Genomic DNA, 23,308 nt, shown 5'->3' on the forward strand with positions numbered 1-23,308 from the left:
CCTGTCTCATGTTCTGGACTTGATCAACAATTTCGGAGGCTTCTTCATCTCCTCCCTCCAGCCCGTCTTCGATGAAAAGGCCCAGGCTGTTGGGTCCGATTTAGAGTGGAACTTCAACGACGCCTCGCATGCGTACATCACGGCTCTCCTGCCTATGCTTAGGCAGAAAATCGCAAGCTTCCTTCCTCACATCTCCGAGCACCCGCAGCTTTTAAGCCACTTAGTTCATGAGTTGATGACTTTCGACAACGACATTCGAGAGAGTTGGAACTACCTACCAGACCCTCATAGCGACGATAACTGGAAGGGGATTACATGGGATGTTTTGACTAAGGAAGGATGGTTCGACCGTTGGCTCCAGGTCGAGAAGGAATTTGCTCTGGCTCGCTATAAGGACATTGTGGATACGCCTGACAGTGGTCATATTGACTATGATGGCGTCGAGCTTTCAGCGACTAAGCCCACAAAGGCAGCTATTCGCGTGAATGACCTGCTAGAGACCATCACCGAGCGTTATCAGCCGTTATCCTCATTCAGCCAGAAGCTGCGTTTTCTTATTGACATTCAAATCACAATCTTCGACCAATTCCACGAACGCCTGTACTCCGCCCTGGAAGCCTACCTTGCAATGACATCCACCATCGGTCGCACGGTGCAAGGGACAGACGGTGCCAGCGTGGAAGGAGTTGCAGGGCTGGAACGACTGTGCAGGGTCTTCGGAAGCGCCGAATACCTCGAGAAGAAGATGGAGGACTGGAGCAACGAGGTATTCTTCGTCGAGCTCTGGTCGGAGCTCCAAGAGCGGGTTCGGCAGAACCGCGACGGAGGCAAAAACGTTGCCGGTTCCATGTCAGTGGCGGACGTCGCCTCCAGGACCTCTCCGGCTGTCAACAACGGCTCCGAGGACAGTGACAACAACGGCGCGACTTCGGAAGGAGCCCTCTTTGACGAAACCGCTTCCGCATACCGTCGTCTCCGACTGCGGTCTGAATCCATCATCACGTCCACTCTCACCTCCAACGTGCGATCTACCCTAAAGCCATACTCTCGCGTGTCTACCTGGACAACCATCTCAGTGCCTTCGACATCCTCCACCGGCCCTGTGCCCCCGTCTTCCGATCTCACCCCCGCCATGCGTACCTTGTCCACCGAGATCTCATTCCTATCCCGCACATTAGGCATTGCGCCCTTGCGCCGTATCATCCGACAGGTCCTCCTCGCCATCCAAACCTACCTCTGGGGCACCATCCTCATGAAAAACACCTTCTCTGCAGCAGGCGCAGCGCAACTCATCAGCGACGTCGATCACCTCTGCAACGTCGTCGACGTGGCTCTCGGCCCTGCCACCCCGACCGGCGGCTCGGCGAAAGTGCTGCAGAAATTGTCCGAGGGCCTACTTCTTCTGGGACTTAGTGCCCACGCATCGCAGCCCGAAGGCGAGTCTGCTTCTTCCAATGCCCCTGATCCTCTTGCTGGAGGTACCGACTCTGCACTCGGACTATGGGCAGTGGAGAAGAGGCTGTTCAAAGACAATGAAAGCGCCAGGGAGGTTCTTACTGAGCTAGGGGTTGAAACTCTGGCGGAGTCAGAGGCTAGAAGTGTGCTTGAGCGACGCGCCGAGATCGGTAATTAGTTGGTTCGTTAAGGGAGGCTGTTTAGTGGCTGGCCTGATGACTTCACGAGTGTGGGTGTGATTGATATAAATCGTATGGTTTTACTACCCCTATTTTCTTTTCTATTCCTTATGCCAATAGCCCTGCGGGTTTGACCCGTGTTCGTAATATCAATTATACATATATATATATACTCTATGGAAGATCTTTTCTAACATTCACACCCAAAAAAATGTATCCGAAATAGCCCACCCGAAAACAAACCTATCAGCCTCTGACGGTCCCAATACAAGATTAGTAGATCAAGCATTGTGGACCACAGGTCCATGGCCCCTCTCACCCGGTCTCCTCGATGGCACCGACCCGTTCTGGGCCTTCTTCAGTTGCTCGACGATACCAGGACCGACGTCCTGAATAGCCTGCACCAGCGCCTCGACAGTCTCCCTGGTCGTCTGGACGTTCACCACGCAGCGGAAGAACTTCCCGTTGCCGACTGCATCCTCGTCGCCGCTGGGCGGCGCAAAGTCCACCATGAATCCCCGGCTGACGATGGCGTGCGTCACCTGCTCCGTGACCTTGCTGTTGGCCTTGCCACGCTCGGTCTCGTTCGAGACGATGCCGCGCGGATGCACGAACTCTCGGCCCGGCGCGTAATAGAAGCACACTTGCAGGCAAGGGGGCGGGTTCTCGCTGACGAGAATAAAGTCGGGATGCTCGGCGACTAGGGTCGCCAGGTAGCTGGCGATGTCGCAGGCCGTGTCGATCTGCTGTTCGTAACCCGCAGTGCCGTAGTAGGTCCAGCCGAGGAAGAGCTTGAGGGAGTCGGCGCGTCGGCCGCACTGGAGGGTCAGGTCTGCCAGGTCCCACACCTCGGGGGAGTCGACGGCCAGCTCGGAATCCGGCTCACCTGCTGGGTCCTCGTCGGATGGTTCGGTGTCTTCGTTGTGGAATAGGTATCCGGCGGGGAGGGTGTTGGCGCGGTGGAATCGTCGTAGGTCGGCGGCTAGCAGGAAGGAACAGGTGACGGGGACCCCGAGCATCTTGTGCGGGTTGATGGCAATACTGTCGGCCTTTTCGGCGCCGGCGAGCTTCTCCCTCTGCCGCTTGGAGAAGGCAAACGAGCCACCCCAGGAGCCGTCGACGTGGAACCAGAGGTTGTATCGCTTACAGATGGCGGCAATCTCGTTGAAGGGGTCGAAGGACCCCATGACGGTCGATCCGGCAGTCGCGTTGACGTAGAATGGCGTCCGACTCTCCTTCAGCGCCTTCTGAACCAGTTTTTCCAGTTCGGACGCAATCATCCGGCCCTGCTTGTCCACGGGAACCGACCAGACCGAGCTGCTTCCAAGACCCAACATCTGCGCCGCCTTCTCGATACTGTAGTGACCGTGGGCGCTGGTGAACAGTACGAACCGGTAATCGCCGTTTCCATCCTTTTTCGTGCTTGGGAATAGGTTGTTGCGCGCAATGACGATCGACGTCGTGTTGGACGCGGAACCGCCCTGCACCGAAATACCCCCGGCTCGAGGGCCGTTCAGCCCGAAGAGCTCGGCCAGCTGCCGTCCGGTATACTTCTCGATCACCGTCAAGGCCGGCGACACCTGATACACGTGAACGTTTGTGTTCAGAGCCGCCAGGATCAGCTCCGAGGCGACTCCTGGGGCATTGGTCGAGGCATACAGCTTGTCGAGAAAACCCTGGTGCCAGGTGTTGACGGAGTAGCGCAGGACCTTCTGGAGAACTTCGACCAAGCCATTCTGCCCCGTACCTTGCTCTGGAAGCTGTAATTGGAGAATCTTTTGCAATTCGTCGGGCTTCTTGTAGTCGACCAACGAGGTACTCGGGTGCTGGTGGTCTCCGTTCAAGCCATTGGATCCGTTCACGCCATTTTTCAACTGCTGCACTTTGTTCAGGGAGTCTTCGTCTGCGGAGCGGATAAAAGGGATAAGAAGGTCTTCGACGGCGCTCAGAAGCTGGTCCAGGATTAAACGATTAGCAACAGGTCCAAATTCCACCAATGGGTGCTGGGAGTAATCGGCTCAGGTAGTCTGACTCACATTTCGCACTTCGTCTGCGCGACTAGACGCTGCGGGCACGGCCATCTATGCTGTTCAATGCTCGAGTTGAAAACAGGAATTTGTAGAGCAGTTCAACGTGATGTGAGTTTATAAGGGTCGAATTGCGGTGAATCAATTGCGCATTTTATGAGACTTCAGAAGCCGGAGAATTCCTCTACCTATGACCGAACCCGAGGATACGCCCCTCCCGATCTCGGTGGAGAAAAGATGGCGAGAGGGCGAGCGGGTCTGACATCATGTCGAATGGACGGCACTGCATGGTTGACAAGCACTGGTGTCTGGAGTGGATCTGGCGATCATCTCTATGGATGTTGAGTGTTGATTGTATGTAGTATGTACGATCCTTTTAAGACTTTTGGGGTAATTTTCTTTTTTTATTTTTGCACCCCGCGGTTAATCACCTGACTCCATGCAGGCCTCAAGATCGAAGAAAATCTAGCTTGAGAGTAAATACATTCAATCATCCATCCATCCTTCAGGCATCCTTCGATTATTTATTCTTCACAGCCACAAAATTCGGGTTGTCTTTTGCCTTGTTTTCCCCCGCCTTCGCAGCATACCTCTCCCGTGCCAGCTCGATCTTCGACTTCGGTCGTTCTCCAGAACCGTCCTGACGATCAATGCCCTTAGCCTTAGCTGCCCATTCTCCCCGTCGTCGTTTGTACAGATCCATGGACCAGTTTCTCCAGACGGCGCGACCGACGAAGGAATCTCGAAGTGCAAACTCATGTTGCGCCAATTCCTGCGCCATTCGCTCCTTGACGAAATAAAGATCTTGAGTGGCTGTCCATAAGGAATCCACGACGTGGGATCCACTGCTGTCGAGCGCAAGGTCCTTTAGATGACTAGTGAACCGCGTGGTAAACTGTCGGCGGAATTGAGGCGTGGAAGTCGGGAGAGTAAGAGACTGCTGGAGGACTCGGGAGGCGGTAGGGTCCTTGGCCAGCTGTAGGAGCGTCTCGGACGACTGGGCTAGCAAGCTCGAGAAAATCAGTCCGCTCATCGGTCCGGGGGCTGTCAACATCGTTTGGGCAAGCAGCGAGCCGTGCAGTTTCTCCGCGTTAGATGCTTGACCAGAGCCAGGATCTTTCGATTGCGATTCGGGTCCTTCGTTGTCCTGAGCGGTTTCCTCGAGGCGTAGAATTTGATTCAGTCTTTTGGCGGGGTCTTTGTCGTAGGCAGCTTCCATAGATTGAGCAAGCGGCGCCGTGTTGACGCCTCGTACCACGCATCGCTCGATCAGCACTTTAGGCACATTTGTCCGAGACCGCTCAAGAAGATTGGGAATTTGCTTAACGATCGACTCCATAGCACTCTGAAGATCGTCCTTTCCAAGTCTTTCTAGCACCCGGAGAACAACGTATCCGGCAGTGGTGTTGCGAGCAAACGAGGCGATCTGATCGCGCATGAAGTTCTTGTAAAGACTTTTGAAGAGTTTTCCAGGCATGCAGCGCACAATGGTTTCTAGAAGGCGAGATCCCACGGGATCGTACAGCAGACCCCGGATGAAATTCGACGTCTCGGAGCCCTCTTCAAAGTTCTCGTCGGGAATGAGTCTTCTCGTGATTGATTTCGGATCCTTCGCACTCGACTTTCCGAAATGGGACAGTTCCAAAGAAACCAGCACCTGAAGTACGGGGTTACCCACGGGGTGGGTGGCCAATGCCCTCAGATAGGTATCATCCAGCACAGACACCATATCGCTCATGATCTTCTTCAATGTGGTTTCGAATTTCTCCGGCACTCCCTTTTTCTGCGGAGCAGCATCTCCATTCTGTGTCGTTTCGGCGTTCACGGTGCCCACTCTCTCCTTCTTTCGGCTCGCGACAACCGAGTCGCTTGTTGAGAGATCGACCGGCTCACCTGCAAGAACCAACAGAAGGACTCGGATTGTATGCGATGCGAAACGTTCCGTCAACAAGTATCCCCAGTTTCCTTCCAGCTCCTGGACGACCTGCATGAACATCTCCGCAAGCGACAGCTCGGGTTCCGGCTCGTCCTCCTCATCACCGTAGTCTTTGATCTCCTTGGTCTTGGATGGTTTTTGCGTCACACCAGGCGCCGCGTTGATGAACAGTGTTTCGCAGCAATGACTCGCGAACCGATGCTGAACGAGGTGCAGGAAATGGCCCAGGAACTTATTGAACAATCTCCGGATCTGGCGTATGTCGGACATCGACATAAGTTTCTCCATGAGTCGGGAGCAAGACTGACTGCATGCGATCTTCAACTCCTTGCCGTTGGCCTCCCTGTACACGCTATCGATAAATAGTCGCCGCTCCTCCGCGTCCTGAAACTGATTCAATTCCAGCATCTCGCCGGCGCGGGAGAAATACTCCTGCTCTTCGGGATCGAGAAGACCGTAGAACGGCATGTCACTCGACGGCGCGCCATCCTGTCCTTGTTCTTGATCTTGAGGTTCTTCGAGGGGAATGTAGTCGGCGCCTTCGTTGAACTCGGGGGTCTCGATCTCCATCTCGTCCGTCGAGGGCTTCAATCGCTTGGGCGCGGCATCTTCGGGAGCTTCGTCGCGCTTTCGCTTCGATGCATCTTTTTCGGCCTTTTCGGCGGCACGGCGGCCTCGTTTCTGGTTTTCACGGGGCATGGTGCACTAATTCCTGGCTGGTGGAAAATAGTTGGTCGGACTGGATTCTTTTTTGCGCAGGGAAATTTTTTGGATAAGCGTTGGTCCGAGCGTTACTTCCGCGGAATCGAACGGTGTTTGCTCGGTTTGCACTCTACGCCTCAACCGATAGTTACATGCGACGAGGATGGATGCTCAACACATGAGATTGTTCATTTTGATGACATGATACAGAACTCCTTAATACATCGAATAATACAAATGTGTCCCTATATTCAGGGAACGATTATACAGAAGAGTAGATGGCAGAAACATGCCTTCCACACACAACGTGCTGCTCCATACTGACGGTGCGCGAACCGACCTTGCTCTTATGGCGAGGCATGATCTGGAGTCGCGCCTCTTCCTTTTTGTCTTCCTTGGAACCCTCGTGAGGTGCGAGGATGTAGCTGGGTTTGGACAGGTTGCTCCTCTTGCCCGTTCCGAGCTGAAAGTGCTCGTTTCCTCCCCACCAGAGCGCATCAAAGCCCCAATCCTTGTCGTTGTCTAAAGATGATGTCGGAGAAGCGTCCATATGGGTTTTGTTGTCCATGACTGCCGAAACATGCGTTGTTCCCACGGAGATCTCGTGTAACCGGATGGGAGATAGTGTCTTCTTTCGCTCATCGTATTCAAACAGACCACTCAATGGCTTCACCTTGGTGGGAGAATCTTGCAGATGAACCCACTTTCCATTCCCGAGAGCACCCCAAATGCCTCGGCCACAGGTCCAAGTGTCGGCGGTGATACGGTCTAGATCACGGATTGCCGAAGGATTTTCTCCGGGGCCCACAATCCGTTTGGCGTCCACAGTGAAGAAGCTGTTGGCGCCACCAGCTGCAATCCTGGTGGCTTTGGGAAACCAGATATTACCACGGTAAAGCCTCTCGATGGGGATCACGGTAGGAGTATCGCTGAATGGCAATGACGGATCAAATTCCATTCCCAACTGACCAAATGAGTTGTCGCCAAAAGCAAATACGCTGCCATCCTTGCTAAGGGCCAGGGAATGATAGTCTCCGGTGGCTATCTGTGCAATCTTGAATCCCTTGAGCGCCGTGACTTCATGGCAGGTATCAACTGGACCTTGGGGTCGGGTGGCCCATGTCAGACCCGGCACACCTAGTTGTCCGTGAGAAGGGTAGCTCTCAGTGGATGAGGCAACGGAGAAAACTCTGCCACTGCTTGTAAGCAGAAGGGCATGCTCCAATCCACCACTGATAGAAGTGATCCTTTCGCCCAATTTTAGGCTTGGCTGAAGCAGCCGATAGCTTACTCCGGCCGTTCCGGACCAGAAGGGCACCCAGGAGCCTTCCTTGAGCTTACGACCAGAGGTTTGATCGTCCCTCGCAATCGGCAGGGAGTAAACGCTTCCGTCGGAGGACAGAGCAAGAATCCGATCATTGGACATACATAAGGAGGTTAGGTTCTTGCCAGTAAGAGTCTTCGTAGGCTTGAAGTCCGTCTCTGAATAGCCTTTGCCCCATTGAACCAGGTCGCCTTTATCAGTAATTGCAGCACCGGATTTATCACCGACTTTCAGATCCCTCAGCACCTGGTCGTCGAAATAAGAGATCCTCCGAGGGGTCTTGACCACAGTCTCCTTCGAGTCCGGATCAACAACACGGTGGGTATTCGTTCCCCACACATAGACACCCGGACTTTTCACACTCCTTTTCTTTTGAATGAGTTCGGGACCCAATTCCCCAGTAACCTTCGACAGGGTTTTCGCATTTGGGTCTAATGGGTTCTCGATCCGAATTCCGGGGCTCGTTAGGTACGAATAGGCCACGAACGCGGCAGTTGCTGTTCCTGCAAGACCCAGTGAATTGCGAAACCAATGCGACGAAGAGCCAGACTGGCTTCCTACCCTCGGACGATTGCTGGCATATCTCTTTTGCTCCCGTATGGCAGACCGACCATTTCGAGCAAGACGGCGAGAGGTGGCGACGATGGTCGTCGCCGATTGTCGCGAGCGAGCTGTCCACATATTGCCCTGTGACCTGAGTCTCCTCAAAGGTGCATAATGTGTACTCCTGAAGCAAGAGTGGGTGAGTCTCAGTAATTAGCTTTCCCCGCAGAAACAGAAGGCAAAAGTGTCCAGCTCCGAGAGACTTGCGTCAGTCGGAGCGGAGGCGGAGGGCGGCGGCAGAATACCGCATTGAAGCGGCCAGCGGAGGACAAGTTTGACCATTAGAGACCCGCCGTTTTGTTGTGGCTGATGGGCGGACTGCGGGACTTTTTCTTTTCATTATAGGGTTGAAGGTTGAAGAGCAGAGACTCACGATCGTCAAACGACTACACCCTCACAATGCGCCAGCAGACAAAGGGACCGCGATCTCGTCGACAAACAGTCCCGTCTCGCCCGCCTCAGCAGTTCCAGGCTCAGGAGGCGGAGGAGACCAAAGCCGAGCCAGAGGGCCTGGATGCGATTGCGGAAATTCATAATGAGCTAGACTTCATCGAATGGTATAACGAAGTGGAGGACAGTTTGCTGGAAACTAGCTACGATGAGTACCAGTAAGTGCTGTTGCGGGCGCACGCTAGGCAAAGGAGCCAGGCTGACCATTATGGGGATTAGAGCGTGTCTTCATGAATTACAGATGTCCAAATCCCACCTCGACTCCCTCTTGACCGACACCTCCTCTACCCTCGACGTTCTCAGCAGTCTGTCCCAGGACTTCCAGGCGGTGGAATTGCAGACCTCTAAATTTCAGAAACAATGCGAAGGTCTCTTATCTGCTCAAAAACGGGACTCGGAATTGGCGTTAGACATCCAGGAGAACCTCCAGTATTACGAGTTCCTAGACCCTGCGTCCAGAAGGCTCAATGCGCCGGGTGCGGGCAACACTGTTCGCGGGCAGGACTTCTCGGATATGCTCAGACGGCTAGACGAGTGCTTGGACTATATGGAGACGCATGTTCGTATCACCCGGATAAGCAGCGTTCAAGGAAAGCTTACTGACTCTCGAACAGCCGGATCAAAAGGAATCCAGTGTATATCGGTCTAGGTACAGGCTACTTCTGACCCGTGCTCTGACCCTCATCCGAGGACACTTTGTTGCCGCCCTGCGTGACGTGTACCTAAGCGCTTCCAAGAAGATCGCGGACAAGCAACTCAATGACACAACGATGTCCGCCCTACTCTACGCCAAATTCAGGGTTGGGGCACCAGAACTGAAGCAAATTGGTCTTGAAATCCAAAAGAGAGCCGTCCCTCCTTTGGACCCTGACCAAGGGACGGAAGCTGAATACCAGAGTCTTCTTAACGAACTTCATGCCAACTATGCTGCCACGCGTGGCAAACTCATCATTCCGCTGGTGCACAAGAACCTCAATGATATCGCGCAGGCCCCGAGCACTTCAAAGGACCTTGTCGCTTTCGCCCGCGGAAGTATCAGCTACGTGCGCGGCGTGTGCTTGGACGAATTTGATCTGTGGGGAGAATGGTTCCATGGCCAGGGCGGCTTATACGATTTTCTGGAGACGCTATCCGAACCTCTCTACGATCACCTCCGACCCAAGATCATTCACGAAGACAAGATCATCCGACTCTGCCAACTCTGCACTCTACTCCAGACCCGCTATCTGTTCGATCAGGAGGAAGAAACAGAGCACACAGATGTCAACCAACTCGATTTCTCCTCTCTGATTCAGCCTGCGCTGGAGGATGTTCAAACGCGCCTCGTCTTCCGAGCGCAGGCTTTCCTTCGCGATGAAATCGAACGGTACAAACCCCGGCCGGAAGATCTCGATTACCCAGCTCGCAACCGACCGGTCTCAATCACAGTCACTGAAGGCCAGATCTCGGGCCGGAAGGTTGCGCCTGCAGATGCCTTGGTGAACCTATCCGCTCCAGGCAAGCAAGCCGAAGACGGTACCGACGCGCCCCCGGATCAAGACTCCAAGTGGGATTTTGAATCGCAAACCGCCTTGAGTGGCTGGTATCCAACCCTGCGTAAGGCCATATGGCTTTTGAGCCGGATATACCGACTAGTCAATGTAATTCTCTCTATCCCCGTTTTCCATAATTTATGAGCGCCCAAACTAATAAATGTACGACCAGTCCACCGTCTTCGATGACCTAGCACACCAAATCGTCCACCAAACCATCCTATCCCTCCACTACGCGAGCTCCCTCATGTCCAGCAAATCTGCCACAGACAGCCAACTCTTCCTCATGAGCCACCTTCTCATCCTCAAACAGCAAATCGTCGCCTTCGACATTGAATATGTCGCCCCAGAGGTCTCCTTCGACTTCTCCGGCATGACCAATACCTTCTGGGAGCTGCGCGAACGCGGCGGTCTCTTCAACCCGCGCAACCTGATGCGACTCGTCGGGCACGGCCTCCTCCCGCGGGTCGTCGAGAACATGCTCGACGCCAAGGTCGAGCTGGACGGACGTCTCCGCACCGTCATCAACGACTTCATCGACGGCTTCGCCACGAAAATGACCGCCTCCCTCCCCGCCCAATTCATCGACACACGGAACCTCCAGCGCGGTGAACTCATCTTCCCCACCTGCCGCACCATCGAGTCCGAGGTCCCCGCCCTCCGCAAGTGCCTGGTCGACTACCTCGACGACACGCGCATGCGGGAGACTCTCGTCGGCGCGGTCCAGGACCGCGTCATCCAGATCTACGAGGATTTCTTCGACAAGTACATCTCCACAGAGAAGAGCAAGGGGCACGCGGTCAGTACGCGGAAGGGTAAAGGGCGCGAGGACGCCGTCTGGGACGTCGATACGTTTTCAGAGTGGTGCGAGGGTATCTTCCGAGTTGGCGTGGCGATGGCATCACCGGAGGAAGATGGAGACGATGCCACGACGAGTCGAAGCCTCAGTGTGAGTGGCTCGACTAGTCTGGCGTCTCATCGTCGGTGATAGGACAGGCCATGATCATCGAGATCCTTTGCAGATACAGACATGAATACCCTTTTGTTTACGAAGGCTCGTACATTGTATATAGCAAGCGAAGCATATTGCATAAGAAACATACTTTCACCGTCCTAATACCTAACCCGCTTAGACAAATGAAGAAAGATAAATAGCACGGGCTTGAGACCTGTCTCATCTGTATGCAACCATCGTCCCAGTTAGACACCGCCACCCAGACCGCCCAACCCTCCCCTCCTCCCAAAAACCTCCCCAACAAATCTACCCCACGATACAAACCCCCCTCCCACGGCCTCAAAAACGCCAATAATCCAAATTCGAGACGAGAGTCTGATAGCCAGCACCTATATTAACCAGATACGTAACTTTCACATAAAACACCGAGGATCAGGTGATTCCAGCGCCCTACAAACCGTAAAGCCCATACAGAACCCGTTATCTTCTATCTTGTACACACCCAGATGATCTCGTGACGGTTGTGGTTTTTTAGACTTTAGGTCATGTGACTTGGTTCCAATCTCAGATGCCTGATGGGTCAGGCAGCCATTGTGGTGATTTATGCCTTACCCTTCAGGCAGGAATATACAACTCCGCGCTGTCTATCCGGACGGAGTAGGTATTTGAGAGGGTCGATCGCTGAATCGAAGCTCCCATCTATGGCTCACTAGGGTGTAGTTAGGTGCTCCGTAGAGGTGGTCTTTGGCATGACATCATTCCATGGGTAACGCCAGATCAGCATCGAAAGGAAAGGTCTTTCCTTATGTATGTACATGACTTTATGTACATGTGAGACCGGCAGGGTTTGTTATACGGGTCCGGTTCAAACGGCCCGGAGCTGGGCTGTGCTAGTTGGTTCGTTGGTTTGTGTTTGTTTGGATGGTCTTGAGAGGGGATGAAAGGAAGGGAAGGGAAGGGAGGTTGTTGTGTGTTTGCGTTCTGCCGGGCTTTCAGTTCGGGTTTATGGAGGTGGGTAGGTAGTTACTTTTCTCATCTTTCTAACTACTGTCTATGGTGTAACGGTGAAGGATTAGGGGTTGAAATTGGAATGGGATATCATGTGGAAAGTATTACTTAGTAAGTGTACCTAGAGAACAACAAGTAACAAGCCTAGAATCCCATGAGATGGACCCCCGTCCATACGGTATTCAGGCGTCTCATCAAGCAATTGCGGGTGAAAAAGATAGTTAAAGGAAAGAATTATCAACATGTTCATCGTAGAGTAGAGAGAAAAACATTCGTCGTCGACCGAACAGACACAGTCTAGCTCGGCTGAACCAACATCAACATTATTGCTAATAATCATGTACATGATAATCAAATGTATCCATATGTAAGATAAAGTAGGAAGTAAGTCTCATATCAAAGTTTGTTTTTGTTTTGTTTCTCGTGTTGCAGTTTTTTTTTTGTCCATTTTTCCCTGTCTCTTTCCGGTCCAACAATTTTTTATCTTCAGTTTCGTTATCCGTCTTTCTGGTGTTTTTCCTTTTTCGGGCTGAAAATCAAATCAAATCAAGTAACCATTCTTCTTCTTTCTTTTGTGGGGTTGTTTTGCATCGAACAAAATGACCAGCAGAAACAAATGGTATCAACCGCGTGCGCCGAGAAAATGCTCCGAAGTAATATAAGTATAAAACTTTTGTCTTCCGGTTCCATGACGAAAGATGCAAGATCAGGATAGAATGATCATGGGAGGAGAGATGAGAAAGTAAAGAGAAGAGAAAAAAAATAGAAAGAAATTATGATAGAAAGAAATTCCGACAGATGCTGTCGTTTTTGATATGATATGAAAAGTCGGCGGATCATGAGCGGATCGTGACGCAAGAAGAACAAACCGAACAAAGATGACAAGGTTGAGAGTTAATGGCGGGTACTATTTTGCTCGTAGCTGAAGGGAGTCTGGAAATGCATGCTGGCGCTGAGTCCGAAGGGATCTGCATCTAACATGGGCTCGTAATTGCCGAGAAGTTGATTTGGATTGTTATAGGCGCCGTTGGATCCTTCCGCCGCGTGAGGATTGAAGTGCCCGAGACTCTGAGCTCCCATGGAATGCGAGCCAGAGGGTACTGATGCTGCCGGATTAAAGCCAGACACATACGGAGACGCTCCGACCGACGATTCATGCTCATCATCAATAAGGTCCGCTTGGGCGTCATATTCTTGTTCTGATCGCTCTAGTTAGTCCGCCTGCCCTGGAATATTGGTTCTCATGAGATGCGATCGACTTACCCAGTTGGTCATAATGCTTTTGGAATGGGGAAGGATAATATGCAGAGGAAACGCGAGCAGCGCGAGGACCAGTTCCGGGCACGGCGGACTTGGGTTCGCTTGCTTGCGACGGCGCGACACTCATAGGTGGAGATGCTTGACTGATATTTCGAGAATGCGACAGCATCTGCGACCGAGATTGCTGCGCCTGTTGTGGATCGACGCCCACCGGCGACATGGCGCCCTGGAAGCCAAAGCCCGGGGACTTGGCATGGGACGGGGAGGACACGTGCGATGAGGGCGTGCCTTGGTATTGAGGCGACGGTATGCCGTATGCACCATCACGGTTCTGTGAGAGACCAAACGGCTCTCCCTTGGGCGCGATGCCGGTCGGATGTCGCTGGGCCGTATTTCGATTGATTGCCGCCCGTTCTAAGGACGGCGGCTTGGCCGCCATGGGGTTGGGTTTGCCGCCGCCGGGAGTGGCGGCCTTCAGGCGCAATTCCGCTTGGACATCGATACCTGATGGAAGTTAGATCGAAGGGAACAGATATTTAGGACGATGGAATTGAATGTGACGTAAGAGAAATGAAGAAAGAAGGAAAGATAAGGGACAGAGAAAAGTCAGGGACTATGACGTACCTTTCTCAAGCAAGATACGCTCTAGAAGAGAGTTCTTATAGCGCAGCATCAGACACTCGTCGGCAGCCGTCCGATGATTTTGTTGCAGGGTCTGCAGGGTATCTTCATTGCGCTTGATAGTAGATTCGAGTTGGCGAATGTATTCAGTGCGACGCTCACGAAACGCAGCCTGGGCCTGCCGATTGCGTTGCTTACGCTCTTCGGAGGTGGCATAGATCTAGGGAGCTGGGTCAATAAACCGAAAGATAAGACACAAAAAGAATGAAAGTAAAAGTAGAAAGGATCGGGGCCCGACGGAGATCAGAACAGACAAGGAACAAATGGTAGAAGGACAAGGGGTAAAGGAAGGGGGGCGTGAGGTGATAAGGGAGAGACAATCGATCAATCAGGACGAGCTGTGATGCATAACGCCGCTGATAAATGGATGAAGGAACGATAGAATGATAGAGCGATAAAGCAAACAAGATAAAGGAAGATAAAAGAAAGAAGATAAAAGGGCCGACAATCCAGGATAAAATGCGGGGCCCCGGATTTCACAAAGGGGGAAGATGCTGCTTCGTTTTTTTTTTTCTTACGTACAGGTTTCCTTCCTCCCTTTCGCTTTTGCGTCTGGGCCACGTCCTGCGTCAGGATCTCGCCCTCAGCTTCGGGCGTCGACACGGCGGAACTGATTGATCCCTCGATGGGAGGTTCGGGCTTAGGTACGACCTCCATGTCATTTTGATTTGAATGCGACGTGTCCACCATAGAGACCATTGGGATTATATTGAGGGAGACACGATTATCACCCTCTGTCTTCTTTCCTTTCCTTTCTTTTTTATAATGACGTCGTTTCTCCCCTTACGTGTGGTGAATCACACCTGATCCGCGAGGAGAAAGATCAAATAAAAAATCAAAAAGAAGGTAAAAAAGAATAGGGACCAAAATGGAATCGATCAAACCCCAGATACACCGACCCCCGATATGGTCGTGGACTGATTAACCAGCTCTAGGGTAGACAAGAAACACCACCGGAGAAAAAAAAAAATAAAGAATAAAAAAAAAATACGTAGAACAGGAACCTTTTTCCCCCGGCGGGGTGGGTTAAAGCGAACAATCAACGGGATAGACAAGAATCAGGCGCAAGAAACGCGCGGCTGGGCGGATGGAAGGGACGTGCGAGTAAAGCCAGAGATTAGCAAGAGGGCCAGTAAAAGGCGTGACATAAAGGAAATTGACGATGGATAAAGAGATAACCAGCACGGTGAGATGGGCAGGCAAAGAGGGAGGAAGAAGGGGAGGTGTGGGAAAGATGTGAGGTAAAATTATTTACTAAAAAGAACCGGATTGTTATTAAGGAAAAAAAAGAGCACGAGGGAAAAAAGGAAAAAGAAAAAAGAAAAAAAAAAGAAAAAGTGCGGGAGGAACCAACGATGGAGAAAGAAAGGTTCGCTGTGTCGGTTTGGGTCAGGCAGACGACGGCGGATGAGGGGTTCCGTTTGTCTCTACATTATTTATTATTATTTCTTTCCTTTCCTTTCCTTACCCGTCCCTCTGTCCTTCCTCCATCCTCCAACTATCGACCTCCCAAGACTTTAAAAGTGAAAGAAAACAAAGAAAGATGAAAAATGACAGAATACAGAATCCCCTCAGATGAGATCATTTCCCCCTCTCCCCTTCGCAGGTACAGGTAAGAATCTTCTCTCTCGGCGACGGCACGACGCGATCCACTTCTCAAGGTCAGACCCGGCCGAAGATCCGCTTAGTTCGAGGCACCAGACTCGTCACTGCCTCCGTTTCGCCTATTTGACCCCATGCAGGCAACGAGTGGAGAGAAGTCGGTGACAGGCAATTGGCAACCAGCTGGAAGCCTGGAACGCTGGTCAACAACAGGCCGACTCTGACCGAACGAGCAACCAACGTCGGCCTTCATCACCAAGGAATGTTGCAAAACATGTACTGTATCTCCTGGCTGGCTCCCCTCGTCGGAGTCAAAACCCCTTCCGACCACGAGAGTTGGAGTAGTTCGTTAGAGATGGCTTGTTGGAGAGGCGTCGAATGGAGGCGCGTTTTGCCCGCGGAGAAGTTCCGCTTGGGACCGACCGTCACTCGCCCCCGTCAGAGTTTTCCGTATGGCAGTTACGGCCCTTACGGTATTCTATTCGAGGCTATTCAATGCTATTATATAATATATATCATAATAACTGTCTCAGGTCTCGCGTGGAATGACATGTGACTTGGGGGAGGCATTTCCGGGGTGATTTGCTATGGACTGGAGTACGGACTACGGAGTAGTAGATTCTCTCGAGTCTCGACTCTCGAGTCGCTTCAGGATGAGCACCACTGGAGAGTACCCCGGGAATGCCCCTGAACAGAGTACAGTACACAATACAGGCACACCGGTACCGAGTGCGAGTCCCTCTCTTAGCGTCTGTTGCACTGCCAGTCTGTCTTCTCAGCTCTCACCGGGGAGAAGGACATCACGAGGTTCAGCCACCGTGGGATGGAATGCGATCATCTGAGGCCAGGGCGATGGTCTGATCGAGCCGGTCGCTTGGCAGGGATCGACAGGACAGATTCCTCTAGCTGGGTAGTCCACGACCTACCGACGACCGATGTAACCAGCTGGAAAGTACACCGAGTATGACTTCAGACTTGGCATTGGAATGAGAGGACTCCAGAGTAGGATCTAGAAGCTCGTCGGACGCCTCGGAGTACCGAGATACGAAGTACATACTTTGAGGTGGTATGTATGTTGTTCCTTGGCCACGATGGCCTTCCCTGGAACTCGTTCTCTCCGTCCCCAACCCTGCAGTCGGATTATCCCAATTCTTTTATACCAGTACTAGAACAGAGGACCTCCCGGTATGAAGTAACTACTACTCTGTACACTTTCATCCCATAGTCGAACAACCGCGGCGGTCGGCTCGTCGGCTTTCTCCGCCTCTCGGCTTAGTCATGTCTTCCGCTCCTCCATTTCTCTCAATCTTCACATGCGATCCTCTTCCTCCGTAGAGTAGATTCATTCCATCCCAGCGCCATCTCGAACTCCCTTCCCTTTTGCATCCTTTCCGCTCATTACATCCTTCTCCTTGCATCTGCAACCGGTACTTCGACCAGTCAGATAGAATGGCCTCCTCGGCGCCGCCCGCGGTCGATCCTCGCGAGGAACTCCCCGCCGAACAGACCACCACAACGGAGGAGAAGAGCAGCTCAGACAACGCGAACACGAATCCCCCATCGACATCGACAGATTCAACGCAATCGCAAGCCCAGAAACAACCTAGCCAGACTGCCGCGCAAGATGATGACGACGATGATGACTCCGACTTTGACGAGCTAGACGGTAGGTTGATACCAAACCCACTTAACCCCGCCAAAATCCTCTCCGCGCACATCCACCAAGCATGGCCGCTACAACTGAACTTCGTCGCCTCATCAATCCATCTCAGTCATCATCCACTTGGCATACGTGAACTAACATGTAATTCTACCCTCTGCAGACGTCCTCGATAACTTCAAACCCACCGCGCCCAAAGATGCCGCCGCTCCTACTACAACTACCGCCGCCGGCGCGTCAGGCGGCGCCCCTCTCGATGCTGATGCCGACTTCGACGAAGCGGCCTTCATGAAGCAACTCGAAAAAGATATGGCGAACATGATGGGCCAGCATTCCGGATCCGCCGCGGACAGCGCCCACCTCGCGGACATTGAGCAAGGCGCCGACGCCTTCACCAAGCAACTCGAAGAAAGCGGCATCCCGCCGGGCGACTTCATCAAGCAGCTGTTGGCCGACGTCATGGCCGAAGAGGGCGTGTCAGGCGCTAATCTGGGAGCTGGCGCGGCGGCGGCCACGGGCGCTGCTACCGCTGCGGGTGCGGGTGCCGCGGCTGCTGCGTCGACTTCTGCTGCGGGGGGCGATAAGAAGGGAGGAGCGCCGGCGCCGGAATCATTCAACGATGCGATTTATCGGACAATTAACCGTATGAAAGAGTCGGGCGATAAGGCGACGGCGGCGGCGTCGGAGGACGACATCTCGGATGATCTGCTGGCGCAGCTACTGAAGGCCGTGGAGGCGGGTGCGGGCGCCGGTGAGGGAGACGGAGAGGACGGGGATCTGGCGAAGATGTTTATGGGGATGATGGAGCAGCTCTCGAACAAGGAGATGCTGTACGAGCCTATGAAGGAGCTGCATACGAAATTCGGACCGTGGATCGCGGAGAATAAGGGCAAGGGCAAGGTGTCTGATGAGGACATGAGTCGGTACGAGATGCAGGCCGGCATTGTCAGCGAGATCGTGACCAAGTTCGAGGAACCGGGGTACACGGACGAGGACTCGAAGTGTCGCGAGTACGTGTGGGAGAAGATGCAAGCAGTGAGTTTTTCTCTCAGCCCGAAATCGATAACGTCAACTGACTTGGACTTTTCAGATGCAATCGGCCGGCAACCCTCCCGAGGAACTGGTTGCCAATCCCTGGGACGACTCGAAAGGAGGTGTTCCGGACTGCCCGCAGCAGTAATTTCACAAGACATACGGAGTAGTGGACACTGTCATCTTGCATGAGGCTAGGCTCTCTTTTATTTCATTAACCTGCCACCTTTGTACTGTACATATATGTCGATACCCTTATTCACAGTCTATAAACCCGGTCCGTCTGTACTATGTACAATCAAACATCAAACAAAAAACGCCATCACCAGTACCCCGGGACAGAGTAGCCTCTCCGAAGGAACCCAAGCAATAGATACTCCGTATGAATCCGACACACAAGACAAGCAATCGAATAATCACATCTGACATGACCTCTCACCTCACCCACTCATATCCATATCTTGACTAGGCGGCTGCGCCAAATCCATAAAGATATCATCGTACTCTTCGTCACTGAACGAGCCGCCATCTTTGGTTCCATTGTTACCGCCCTGACCGAGTTGACCGAGCTGACCGGGGTCCGTAGCTACTGCATGATCAGACCCAGACCCAGACCCCCAAGGCCCCATGTGCGCCGCATCCTCCTGTCTGAGGTACTCCTCTAGAGCGATTTCGTCTAGACCAGAGAATACAAAAGTTAGCCATAGCCCACTAGATAGAAAAGGAAAGGAAATAGACACCATACCTTCAACGCTCAACTCCACCTCCTGCCCCTCACCCTCTGCAACATCACCACCACCACTACCTTCACCTTCATAGTCATAATCCAATTCCAGTTCCCCCATCGCTAACCTCTCCGCCCTCCGCCGCATAACCTCCCCCCATCTCTTCTCCTCCGCGACATGCTCCATCAACGCGAGCTGCTCGCCCCGGTTCTCGAATCGTCCCGCGTCGCGCTCCCGCTTGACGCGGTTCAGGAAGGCGTTGCGACGCGTCGAGCGCGCCGTGGGCGTCGAGGATGCCGTGTAGGAGCGCGGTTGGTTGTGTAGCGGGTTGGAGATTTTGGTGGCGTAGCGGTGCGCGTAGGTTGATGGGGCTGTGGCTGTGGATGTGCGAGGGGAGGGAGATGTGGGTGTTTGGTGAGGGGAGAATGTGAATGCGGAGTGGGAGGGGGAAGGAGAGGTCGATGGCAATGTGAATGGATCTGTGGGTTGTTTGGGTTGGAACTGGAATTGTGGTTGGAAGTGGAATTGGGATTGCGATTGCGACGGTGACGGCGACGTCGGGGAGGACGCAGTAGTGGTTGTTGTCGTCATGGGGCGCGAGGTCGTGGTGTTTGCGCGACGCGGCGAGAGAGGAGATGGGCGGAGGGGCGTGAAGGGGACGAATTGTTGATGCATGGGTGTAGCGAACATCATCTTGTCTGGAGGAGTTTTTGGTCCCGTCTGAGGTTCGTAGGTAGGTAGGTCAGGTAAGTGGGTATCTCGGAGAGGATCGAGACCGTGGTTCGAGTGGCGGGATGGGTCGGAGACGGGAACTGGACGCGTCGGATGGGGTTTGCTTTTGGGTTGTCAGGAGGGATTGGATGCGATGAGATTGAAGATGGTCAGTCCATCGAGCAAGGGAAGAAGAATAGACAGCGAGATGTCATAGGAGTACGGGGTAGGAGTAGATAAATGAAGGTCTCCGGATGGCCAGCCTCCGCCGCGACTTTGCGGCGCGTCGGATCTCAGACGCGCTAACCCGCTTGGGGTATATTGCATTCCTGAGGCTGCCATCACCATTCCTCGATCTTCTTGTCTCTCGTGTCTTGGCAGGAAATCCAGTAAATATACCAAGGGGGTCTGTATCCCTATGAACTTTGATATATATTATCTGGGAAGTATTATAGAACAAGACATAACAATTAATCAAGTTAGACACTGTAAGAGACAGTTTGCATAACGTGTAAATATTGTCGGGAAACTTGGTTCCTTTGGACAAAGACCAGTTGCTTTAGAGCGGGCCGAGTCTAACTATAGATCACTAAGAATTCTAAGGTATAGATATCATATCAAGAGGGAAGGTTATATACTTGGATTCATTTGACCAATAAATCTGTTAATTGTTCAAACACTTCCTAGAAAGAGGTATCCTATGATATTATGTATACGAACTGCTGTCTTACTATCTGACTGTCTACCACATCAACCCTTGATGTAGAGAGTAGCTTGTAGAAGATTGATTCAACCGACTCCATACGCTAAAGAATGCGCCTGACAGTGGGGGCTGACCATTGGATTGGATACACCCAATCCATTTCATCCAATAGAGGATTCCGAATACATGATCTCTCTCAAGTTTTTCAGAAAGTAAAGGCCATTGTCATTGGTCCTCGCCCTAAGTTCATCAAGGTTTCATGGTGCCAGAATCTCATCGGTTCAAAATCAAGGGACATATATGGAATACAAGTAGCAGAATATGTACAGAAGTAATCATGTTTGAAGTAGTTTTCACAATTCATCATGGCCCGAGTTCTCCAGGGCAGATTCATCCACAGCAAATCTCCCCTTTATAGTCAATGTTATTCGCCGATAAGCGACAGTATTTCCATCGGATACCTCCAATATAATGTGCAAGTGCTTATCAGCATATGAATGGACTCCTCTGCCCGGCATGCGCACAATCGCAGTGTTGGGTATCTCGACCGAAAGTCTCGAAGCGTCGGTTTCATCTAACTTCAAAACAAACACATCCCGCCTTGGAGTGTTGAGGTTTGAACTTGGCTCCAAATATTGCCACCACTTGAAAGAGAGCTGGTCGCCATCTGGGTCATAAGAAGCAGTTGCATCCAGGATGATCTTCACGCCAGGCTTGACTGTGTATTCCAGAATTTCTCTGCCCGAGCTGCCGTTCACGACAGCGACAGGAGAATGATTTGCTTCTTCAAACGTGGGTTGGACAGTCCACTGCATTCGCTCTTTGAAATCGTTCTGATATGCAGTACGCCATCTCTAGATCGTGACGTGGGGACCCATCATTGTGCTCCCGGATTCACTGATAATGGTATCGATGCTATCGGCAAAATGTCCTTCGCCCCAGGCCACAGGACCGTATCGACCTCCCCAAGAGCCCCATTCTGGGTGTTCTGGGTCCGAAAGGCCAGTCGGGATCATGTAGAGCAAGGCCGGTGAGTCACCTTGTACAGTTAGTAGCTGAGCGTACGTCAAGGCGAAATGGACCTCACCTTCGATAATGAACTCTCCATCTGGATACTGGGCCCCAAGAGGTCCCACAGATTGGATATGCTGTTTGATCCACGATTTCGAGATGACGTCCTTGTTTGCATTGCTAGGAAAGTGATAGTACTCGTCGCCCGAAATTCCTCCCCATGCAGCATTCGCATATCGGTTGAAGTCATGCACGCTCGCAATGTAGAACAGATTCGGCCAGTTCCGTCGAATCGCTGTTATCCTGGTCGGAGATCGAGTACACACGCAGTTTCGCAACGAAGCCGTCCACCTTTCGGCCGATCGAGTCGCGTTCACATACCAGAGTGCCTGCGCGAGTGTGTTGGCACCACCCCATACAGGAGTCCAGAGCGGTTCCTCCGACTTGTCCACTGCCGCGACGAGAAGCTCCGAACCTTCGCTGTTCTGGTTCTCGCCCACCCCGTTCATCCCGTACCTTGAACCTGACTTGATGAGATCGAGCAAATCATCCGGCTCTGGCCATCCCGAGGCATGCTTCTTGAGATTTTCAACCGACTCGGCATACCCGCCTACGATGTCGCTCATCTGATCAGGACGGGTCGTGTCATTGAGCCACCAACTTGTGGTAGCCACTAGGCCTTTGATTTGGAACTCGTTGGCGTATACAAGCAGCCGAACTAACGACTGTGCATCATCTGGCTCGTTTGCAATATCGTTCAGCAGGAAGAGGCGGCGTCGTGGGGATTCTGGGAGCTGGCATCCTTGAAGAGCCACGGAGGTGGACAAAAGAGCCCAACATGCAGCAAAGAAGGATAGTGACTTTCGGAACCCAGCCATGACGGATGGATGGAATAAGATATTCCTGATGGTTCTAGTTGGAATTAATAGCGGAATCCTTCACTCTCACTAAATAGATAAGGGCCGGTCCTGCACAACTGGATCAGGAAAGGATGGCTCAAGATGCCTATTTGGGACGTGGGGGTGACATGTGTGCCGTTGCTATAAGATGAAACTTACAATCACTATGAAGTATAGCTCTGTGAAAGTACCAATTATTCCATCTCATACCATCATGCCCTCCCTTCTGATTGTTACCGTTCAATCGGCTGTCCTGAAAGCTGCCGCCAACCTCACGGCCCAGACTCTATCACAATGGCCAGCGGAAACACCCACCGAAACAGACTGGGCTCGAGTTGGTGAATTTGCTATACTTGGGATGGTTTCGGCGCCTTTAGTCTCGTACTGGCAGCGCACTTCAGAGGGATTCTTCCCAACTCAAAATGTCGTCGTTGAATCAACCCCCCACGCTCAATCTTTTCCGCGAAATCGACTCAACTGGTCCAATATCCTGTGGAAGCTGTTATTGGATTATATTTTACAAACGCCATATTCATTACTTGCACTACAGGGGCAAGGCTCCAAAGCGCAAGTCTCCTATTCCGCGAGATTGAATCTCGTATTGTCGGAATCTTGAAGGCCGGTTGGAAGATCTGGCCCGCAGTGGCTCTTGTCAATTTTCTATGGGTTCCCTGGCAATGGAGAGTTGTTGTGACATCGGTTGTTGGGTTCGGCTGGAATATCATTCTTAGCTATCTGTCTAGATGAATATGAGGGCGGGGGGAGGGAGGCGATACACCGTTGTTGACCCTACCAGTTGGATATCTCCCTTCCCATAAGAGCTGACTATTTGCCTATGCATCGATGATCGACT

General features: G+C 52.4%; 11 protein-coding genes across 13 annotated transcripts; 4 read left to right on the plus strand and 7 right to left on the minus strand.

The window, feature by feature from the left end:
• Positions 1–235: 235 nt before the first annotated feature.
• LDX57_004710 (uncharacterized protein) lies at positions 236–1,633 on the plus strand (the record flags this gene model as incomplete). The annotated part of the gene is made up of 1 exon (XM_046086381.1): positions 236–1,633. One exon carries the CDS (start codon positions 236–238, stop codon positions 1,631–1,633), a length of 1,398 nt encoding a protein of 465 aa, XP_045942345.1.
• Positions 1,634–1,915: 282 nt separating this feature from the next.
• On the minus strand, positions 1,916–3,715 carry GAD2 (pyridoxal phosphate-dependent decarboxylase family protein; the record flags this gene model as incomplete). Its single annotated transcript, XM_046086382.1, has 2 exons — positions 1,916–3,586; positions 3,671–3,715. The coding sequence occupies 2 exons, from the start codon at positions 3,713–3,715 to the stop codon at positions 1,916–1,918; spliced, it is 1,716 nt and encodes a 571-aa protein (XP_045942346.1).
• A 466-nt stretch (positions 3,716–4,181) lies between these two features.
• nop9 (RNA-binding RNA processing protein NOP9) lies at positions 4,182–6,296 on the minus strand (the record flags this gene model as incomplete). Its single annotated transcript, XM_046086383.1, has 1 exon — positions 4,182–6,296. The coding sequence occupies one exon, from the start codon at positions 6,294–6,296 to the stop codon at positions 4,182–4,184; it is 2,115 nt and encodes a 704-aa protein (XP_045942347.1).
• Positions 6,297–6,561: 265 nt separating this feature from the next.
• Positions 6,562–8,304, minus strand: LDX57_004713 (RCC1 domain-containing protein; the record flags this gene model as incomplete). The annotated part of the gene is made up of 1 exon (XM_046086384.1): positions 6,562–8,304. One exon carries the CDS (start codon positions 8,302–8,304, stop codon positions 6,562–6,564), a length of 1,743 nt encoding a protein of 580 aa, XP_045942348.1.
• Positions 8,305–8,424: 120 nt separating this feature from the next.
• Positions 8,425–11,436, plus strand: COG3. Of its 3 annotated transcripts, XM_046086385.1 has the most exons (4): positions 8,425–8,834; positions 8,896–9,235; positions 9,291–10,316; positions 10,381–11,436. In XM_046086385.1, exons 1-4 carry the CDS (start codon positions 8,626–8,628, stop codon positions 11,194–11,196), a joined length of 2,391 nt encoding a protein of 796 aa, XP_045942349.1. In that variant the 5' UTR covers positions 8,425–8,625; the 3' UTR covers positions 11,197–11,436. The 3 variants fall into 3 exon arrangements, with proteins under 3 accessions (XP_045942349.1, XP_045942350.1, XP_045942351.1); XM_046086386.1 differs by having other exon boundaries at positions 8,425–9,235; XM_046086387.1 differs by having other exon boundaries at positions 8,896–10,316.
• A 1,629-nt stretch (positions 11,437–13,065) lies between these two features.
• LDX57_004715 (uncharacterized protein) lies at positions 13,066–14,104 on the minus strand (the record flags this gene model as incomplete). Its single annotated transcript, XM_046086388.1, has 3 exons — positions 13,066–13,370; positions 13,435–13,935; positions 14,056–14,104. The coding sequence occupies 3 exons, from the start codon at positions 14,102–14,104 to the stop codon at positions 13,066–13,068; spliced, it is 855 nt and encodes a 284-aa protein (XP_045942352.1).
• A 332-nt stretch (positions 14,105–14,436) lies between these two features.
• Positions 14,437–14,811, minus strand: LDX57_004716 (uncharacterized protein; the record flags this gene model as incomplete). The annotated part of the gene is made up of 1 exon (XM_046086389.1): positions 14,437–14,811. One exon carries the CDS (start codon positions 14,809–14,811, stop codon positions 14,437–14,439), a length of 375 nt encoding a protein of 124 aa, XP_045942353.1.
• A 2,352-nt stretch (positions 14,812–17,163) lies between these two features.
• Positions 17,164–17,550, plus strand: LDX57_004717 (uncharacterized protein; the record flags this gene model as incomplete). Its single annotated transcript, XM_046086390.1, has 1 exon — positions 17,164–17,550. The coding sequence occupies one exon, from the start codon at positions 17,164–17,166 to the stop codon at positions 17,548–17,550; it is 387 nt and encodes a 128-aa protein (XP_045942354.1).
• Positions 17,551–17,662: 112 nt separating this feature from the next.
• On the plus strand, positions 17,663–18,598 carry PEX19 (peroxisomal biogenesis factor 19; the record flags this gene model as incomplete). The annotated part of the gene is made up of 1 exon (XM_046086391.1): positions 17,663–18,598. The coding sequence occupies one exon, from the start codon at positions 17,663–17,665 to the stop codon at positions 18,596–18,598; it is 936 nt and encodes a 311-aa protein (XP_045942355.1).
• Positions 18,599–18,846: 248 nt separating this feature from the next.
• On the minus strand, positions 18,847–19,824 carry LDX57_004719 (uncharacterized protein; the record flags this gene model as incomplete). The annotated part of the gene is made up of 2 exons (XM_046086392.1): positions 18,847–19,082; positions 19,152–19,824. The coding sequence occupies 2 exons, from the start codon at positions 19,822–19,824 to the stop codon at positions 18,847–18,849; spliced, it is 909 nt and encodes a 302-aa protein (XP_045942356.1).
• A 1,575-nt stretch (positions 19,825–21,399) lies between these two features.
• On the minus strand, positions 21,400–22,434 carry LDX57_004720 (DUF1593 domain-containing protein; the record flags this gene model as incomplete). The annotated part of the gene is made up of 1 exon (XM_046086393.1): positions 21,400–22,434. One exon carries the CDS (start codon positions 22,432–22,434, stop codon positions 21,400–21,402), a length of 1,035 nt encoding a protein of 344 aa, XP_045942357.1.
• Positions 22,435–23,308: the final 874 nt, after the last annotated feature.

The sequence above is a fragment of the Aspergillus melleus genome (genome assembly GCF_016097325.1).
Source record: "Aspergillus melleus strain CBS 546.65 chromosome Unknown contig2, whole genome shotgun sequence".
NCBI classification, from domain to species: domain Eukaryota; kingdom Fungi; phylum Ascomycota; class Eurotiomycetes; order Eurotiales; family Aspergillaceae; genus Aspergillus; species Aspergillus melleus.